General features: G+C 41.6%; 1 protein-coding gene across 1 annotated transcript; it reads left to right on the forward strand.

Moving 5' to 3' along the window:
- The first annotated feature begins 300 nt into the window (after nt 1–300).
- Nucleotides 301–5,926, forward strand: psmg2 (proteasome (prosome, macropain) assembly chaperone 2). The gene is made up of 7 exons (XM_030741242.1): nt 301–493; nt 2,383–2,554; nt 3,115–3,173; nt 3,284–3,402; nt 3,489–3,668; nt 5,221–5,341; nt 5,486–5,926. The coding sequence occupies exons 1-7, from the start codon at nt 437–439 to the stop codon at nt 5,564–5,566; spliced, it is 789 nt and encodes a 262-aa protein (XP_030597102.1). The 5' UTR covers nt 301–436; the 3' UTR covers nt 5,567–5,926.
- Nucleotides 5,927–6,848: the final 922 nt, after the last annotated feature.

Raw genomic sequence — 6,848 nt, forward strand, 5'->3', positions numbered from 1 at the left:
ATGAATAATAACTAATGAATAAAGATGCTCCAGTCTCATTAGAACACAGCATGGGTGAGTCGAAGATCTCTAATACGCAGGAAGTCTTTGCGGAGCTGCTGCCTGACTGTTGATATGCTTGATCATAATAGAAACACATAACACAGCACTTTACGTGTTAACATGTAAGAAACACGCGGAGATTTAAAGAAAGCCAGTAACCTCTAGTCAACTTAAACAAAAACTTAAAAATAATAATAAAAAGAAGTTTCACTACAATTTTTTAACTCAGGCATTTTCAGGCGGTACTAAAACCGTTTAAATCATCAACAATCGACACGCAACCGAGCAGGTCCACAACATCAGGCATGAAAATAGAAACGAAACCTGCCAGGGGATTATAATTTAGACCTTTTACTTTTAATTTATCTGTTTGTCTGGGGGGCTGAACAGCGCCATGTTTATCTCCTCACAGAGCTCAGCGCCCTCCTTCAGGGACTTCACCCTCGTCATGGTGAGTTTTCATCAGTCGTCTTCCTGCTTCACGCCGTCGTCCGAGTCTCCTGTAGTTACCAGGAAAAAACTCCACTCCTCTCAAAGGATTTCTATCCAAGTGTTTAAAATAATCCTTATATTTAAGATTATGTTAGTTTGTCCAGTTACTTTTGAGCCTCTGAAAATCGGCGACTGTGTATAAAAATGGCTGTAATGCCAAAGTCTTGTTAAACTCCTTGAATTAAAGTCTGCCTCTCAGTCACATCTTGATTGATTTAAAACCAGTACAGAGGCACCGTGTTGTGCAAAAGTTTTGAGCCAGACTTGGTCAATGGTTCTCCAAGCTTTCCGAAGTTTTCCTTTGGACATTGGCTGCTTTTCCACTCATTTTCAGTCCAGGCTTTGTACTCAACCATTTTCAGTGTGTGTGTGTGTGTGTGTGTGTGTGTGTGTGTGTGTTAAGCCACTTAACCAGAACCACTGAACTGTATCTTTAGGCACTTTGTTGCTAACACCCTGTCACAAAAACACAGTTTGAAAGGCATAAAATTATATTTTTGCTCCAACAAGGTGATTCCTTAAGCACTGTTAGCTGAAAACGTGGCATATCTCAGCATGGTGTGCAGTCTGTCCTTAAAAAATTTGAGGAAACTGAACAAGTGGAGGAAAAAAGATGAAATGGGAGGCCTAAATAGACATCTACAACAAACACTATCTGAAAACCATTTCCTTAAGAACTAGGGGGGAAAAATCCAGCAAAGACCTGACAGGACCTGAGAGATGCATCTGGCTCTTCAATAGATCATCAACTGTTGAAGCCTCAGAAATGGTCTCAGTGGAAGGGTGGCTGTCAAGAAGCCATTCTTAAGGAAGGGGAAACAGGGAGAAAATCTGAGGTATACCAAATTACACAAGAACTGCACTGAAAATCAGTGGTAACCGGTCTTATGGAGCGATGAATCCAAATTTGAAATTCCATCCATCCATCCATCCATTGTCATCCGCCGGGTCGTGGAGGCAGCAGAGCCTAAGCAGAGAAGCCCAGAACTTCCTCTCCCCAGCCAGCTCATCCGAGGGGACACTGAGGTGTTCCCAGGCCAGCCAAAAGAGATAATCTCTTTAGCGTGTCCTGGGCCTGCCCCAGGGCCTCCTCCCAGTAGGACATGCCCAGAACACCTCAAGGAATTGGAAATTTTTGGTTCAAATCAGTGAGTCTACAGCCTTCTGTAAAACACAGTGGAGGCTCTGTCATGGTTTGTGGCTGCAGTTCAGCCAGTGGTGTTGGGGATCTTATCAAACTTGATGGAATTACCATCAGATTTTGATCCACCATGCAATACCATCTGGAAAGCAAACACACTCCAAATGCAGTGAAAGTGTATGTGAGTTGAAAAACACACAATGGAACACCATCAGTCACGGATTGGCCCCCCCTACAGCTCGGACATTAGAAACAGAACAAAAGACAGCCAACGTCCAAAGAAGAGCTTTGAAAGTCCTTCAAGAAGCCTGGAGAACATTCCTGAAGACTATTTAAAGAAATTACAGAAAGCTGCCTAAGCAAGTTCAGGCTCTGAAGAAGAATAAAGGTGATCATACCAAATATAGACTTTCAAGCTTGTTAGAATTGTGCAAACTCAGTTTTTTGCCTTATATACTGTATGTTGTTACATGTTTCAATAAATCGCTGCACCTATTTCCCATTTTCCTGGCAAATATTAAGAAATGAAGGGTGGCTCGAGACTTTTGCACAGTAAAACTGCTCAAGCATTAACAGACCTCTTTCTTTATCGGACATATTGCACAATATTCATGAAAACATGCTCAGGAAATGGAAAAAAGTGATCAAAATAGTTCTTGACCCCTCTCTATTTTTGTTACTTCTCCTCTGCCTCCTTCCTCCTTCAGCCCGCAGTGGCTGTGGGTAATGTGGGTCAGCTGGCCGTGGATCTCATCGTGTCCACTCTGAACATGAGCAGAGTGGGCCACATACACACCGACTGTCTCATCCCAATGGCCGGGAACAACCCGTACGCCACCAGCAAAGAAGACGTAGATGAGCTGCACACTCCTGCAGAAGGTAACACAGAGGGGTCAGACATTTTGGAAAAAAATTTTTAAATGTTCCCTTCAAGTCCAAATACATTCTGTAAAGTAGGAACTATCAGCTACTGGAAACTCTTTATAAAACAAACAGCCTCTTTTAAAAAAAAAAAAAAAAAAATGCAACCTCAACAATAATTTTCTATTTTTGGTTTACTGTCATTACATATGCACTACGGTTTTTGTACTTTTTTGTAATACCATCATATTTATGTAGTATTTTTATACTGTATTGAACTAAACCAAATAGCACTTTATTGCTTCATAATTCAAATAACTTGTTGAGAGCAAGCTAGCTATTTTTAACTTTCCATAGATTTCTACTGCTGTCCTGTAGAATGAGGAATCAGAGTGCATATTATTGGAAACATTGGAATTACTGATGACATCGCTGCTGTTTTCACATTTTGCAAAGCCATACAGTGCACCCTTTGGTGGGCTCAGCCCTTTTTTTTCTCAGCCACCACTCGGGTTATCAGCAGTGTAATCTGTAGCTACTGTGAAGTCAAAGGAAAAGTAATTCTCTCTTCTCCACAGTTTACACAGCAGCAGAACTGAAGCTGGCAGTCCTTCAGATCAGAGCACCAATTCTTCAGGTAACAGTCATCAGTATGATGACATTCTGCGTGCTCATACATTGAGTTCCCTTCATAGCGTCAGTATATTTTTTTATTTTTATTTTTTTAAACCTTTGTTTAAATTGCAGTCAAAGTCCAAAAAGTTTTGTCAGCTGCTCGTGTCTTGGATTAAATCCAGCGGCTTCTCCAGGACTGTCGTCCTCTCCAGCAGCCACGCCTACCAGAGAGATGACGAGCAGCTGCAGGGGTAAATATGCTCATAATGTCATCACTTCATTTCTTCACTTTTGCCATTTGTATTCATCACTGCTAACAAACGTGTGTCCCTGATAGCATTCCTTTGAGGTACTTGGTCACTCCGTCCCTGCTGAAGGTGAGTTCAGATGCTCTGAAGGAGCTGGGCTGGAGGGAGATGGAGCGAGTCCCGGCCTTCCCTGGACTGACAGATGGCAACGCTGAACCACGGCTCTGCATCCCCGGAGGCGGCATCACCAAAGGACTTTACACAGACAGGTAGAGACAGAGAGCTACATGTAGACAGAAACACAGGGGGGTGTTTTAAAATAAAATATGTGGCTCCTCCACATCAAAAGGAGCCAGTTGAGGTGGTTCAGGCATGTGACAGGGATACCTCTTGGGTGAGGTGTTTTGGGCATGCCCTACTGGGAGGAGGCCCCGGGGCAGACTTAGGACATGCTGGAGAGATTATATCTCTCGGCTGGCCTGGGAACACCTCCCCCGGATGAGCTGGAGGAGGTGGCTGGGGAGAGGGAGGTCTGGGGTTCTCTGCTTAGGCTGCTGCCCCCGCAACCCAGACCCAGCAGAAGAAAAGGGATGGATGGAAGTGAAAATAGGGATCTGTTTTCACTTCCAATGTGGAGTCAACTAAATGTGGACTGAACTAAACCTGCAACAGCTCAGCAGGAAGTTAATTTGGCCTTTTAGAGATCAGCAGCAGAACAGAATGTTCCACAGTAGTTGTTTTATTTCAATTATCTTGATTTAGTAAATGTTGGAACATCTAATTTTCACATTTTCTGTCCCATATTGAAATATTTGCTGAAGCAGTTTGGGTGTACATGATCAGCACAGCCCTAACACACTGCAATTGAAGTCCTTCAACAAGCAGCTCTCTTCACTCGACAGCCAAATTGAAACATCTCTAGGCACTTATTTTAAAAGATTATCTACAGTAACTTTATTTTAATGGCCAGAGATACACCGGCCACTTTATTAGGTACAAACTTGCTAGTGCTCAGTTGCACCCCTTTTGCCTTCAGAACTGCTTTTTTTTGTGGCACAGATTCAGCAAAATGCTGGAAACATTCCTCTGAGATTTTGGTCCATGTTGGCATGAAAGCATCACACAGCTGCACATCCATGAAAATTTTCTGTTCCACTACATCCCAAAGGTGTTCTGTTTGATCTGGTGACTGTGGAGCCCATATAAGTATACTGAACTAGCTGTCATGGTCAAGAAACCAGTTTCAGATGATATGAGCTTTATGACATTGCACATTATCTTGCTGGAAGCAGCCATGAGAAGGTACACTATGGTCATAAAGTGATAGACATAGACAGCAACAATACTCAGCTGTGTGGAATTTAAATGATCCTCATCTGGAAGGGCCCAAAGTATGCCAAGAAAATTTCTCCCATGCCATCACACCAAGACAAGGCAGGATGGATCCATGCATTCATGTTGTTTGTGCCAAATTGTGACCCTAACATCTGAATGTTGCAGCAGAAATCAAGACTCTTCTTCTCCATTCTGATCTGACTTCAGCAGGTTGTCTTGATCACGTCTACATGCCTAATTGCACTGAGTTGCTGCCATGCCAACCATGGCTGATTAAATATTTATGTTAACGAGCAGTTGAAGGTATAGACTTAAAGTGATTGGTGAGTGTAAAAGCCACATGTATAGAATCACTATTCAAATATGACAAACTTAATAAAACGTTTGAATTTGTTCCAGAAATAGTTTTAAAAAGCCTTTTTTTTTCTTTTTTATTTTTCTGGAAGTTGGACTTCTTTGTGTGACCATGTGTGCATGTGTGTTTAGTTGTGAAGAGGACCTCCCGCTGGCCGTGCTGCTTCTGTTCTGTTCAGAAGGTGACAACATCCCAGACGCTTTCGCCCTCGTGAACCACCTCAACGACTGGCTCCATCTGCTGGACGACCATGTAAGTGACAACCAGGGTTCACCCAGCTCTGTAGTTCGGCATTAAAGCCATCTAGACGTGCAGAAGTTTCAGAGACGTGTTGTCACAGTAATGTCATGATGAGGTGAATCAGGTACAATCAGTGTTCTCTGAATCTCATTTCAGAGCCAACAGCCTAATAAATGGAAGATCCCAGCTTCCTGGAGTCTCCTGTTTGGAAGTGGCATCCCACCTGCACTGTTCTGATCCACGTATACAATGTTTTATTTTATTTTTACCATCCATAATCAATATGTGATGAATGCAAAAGCTCAGAAGATGTTCTGCAGATCTGTGCTGCCCAGCAGTGAGATCTTTGTAGTTTTCAAACAGCAGTGAACTCTCGACTGGGGTCAAACCCGCCGAATGAGGATGGTGACTGAGGTATAGAAACATAGAAATTGCTGATTCATAATAAACCCACAAAAACCTCCTCTTTCTTGGAAATTTATCTTCTCATACACACATAATACAAAAAAAATGTGCAAATATGACCCAAACATTCAGTTCTGGAGTTCTATTTCCTGGTAATTCATTGCATTTTCTAATAAAATGTTGCTACACGAATGTGGTGTGATTTCATCTCGATTGTGATATTCTCACTGAATCAAGCCTCCACCCATCTAACTGAAAATGGTTGGCCAGACGCCATGCTGCATTCCTGGCAGTCCCACCTCTGTAATTTGATTCCTTTCTACAACCTATAATGGTAACAATAGCACAACGCTCTTATTCAAGCTATTTTGTGGTTTTCCTTTCTGTCTGCGTCATTTTCTGTGTAGTTGTGGGAAAGGAATGTCCTACTGACAGCATTTTTTTAAGGGCAAGCAATAAAATTAAGGCTCAACTCAGAATAATTTGAAAGAAATGAGTAAATTTAAAATGAGGGCATTAATTAAATCTATTTATAAGCTGTTGAAGGGTTTTTAGTATAGTTTTGTATCTTGGATTAGTTTGATTTCAGTTTCCAAATTCGGTTTGCTTAAAAACTTATTTTACTAATTATAATTATAGCTTTTTTTTTTTAAATTAATGCAAAGGTATTCATCAGGGCAGATTCAAGGAGTTCAAAGCATTACAATACAAACGCTTGACTGAGAGCCACAGAGGCATAAATTCATCTGTGCACAAAAGCCACTTGAGGCTTATTTGATAGGCATGATTGAACTGAAAAAGACTAAAATTTATATTATTTTTGTAAGGATACAAAATATACTCACCTGCCATTTTGTTAGGTACATCCTTTCAACTACCTGCTAACTGAAATAATTTAATCAGCCAATCATATGGCAACAAATCAACACATTTAGTTATGGTCAAGATGACATGCTGGAGTTCAAATGGAGCGTCAGAATGAGGAACAAGGATGATTTAAGTTACTTTGAACATAGTGTGGTTGTCAGTGCCAGACGGGCTGGTCTGAGATTTGAGAAACTGCTGATCTGCTGGGATTTTCCCACACAGCCATCTCTAGGGTTTACAGAGAATG

This window comes from Archocentrus centrarchus, chromosome 11, assembly GCF_007364275.1.
Source record: "Archocentrus centrarchus isolate MPI-CPG fArcCen1 chromosome 11, fArcCen1, whole genome shotgun sequence".
NCBI lineage: Eukaryota > Metazoa > Chordata > Actinopteri > Cichliformes > Cichlidae > Archocentrus > Archocentrus centrarchus.

Coding starts and splice junctions, on each gene's coding strand:
- psmg2 (XM_030741242.1), top strand. CDS start 437: ATGTTTATCTCCTCACAGAGCTCAGCGCCCTCCTTCAGGGACTTCACC. Junction 2,555..3,114: donor GCTGCACACTCCTGCAGAAG/GTAACACAGAGG, acceptor TCTTCTCCACAG/TTTACACAGCAGCAGAACTG. Junction 3,669..5,220: donor AAAGGACTTTACACAGACAG/GTAGAGACAGAG, acceptor ATGTGTGTTTAG/TTGTGAAGAGGACCTCCCGC.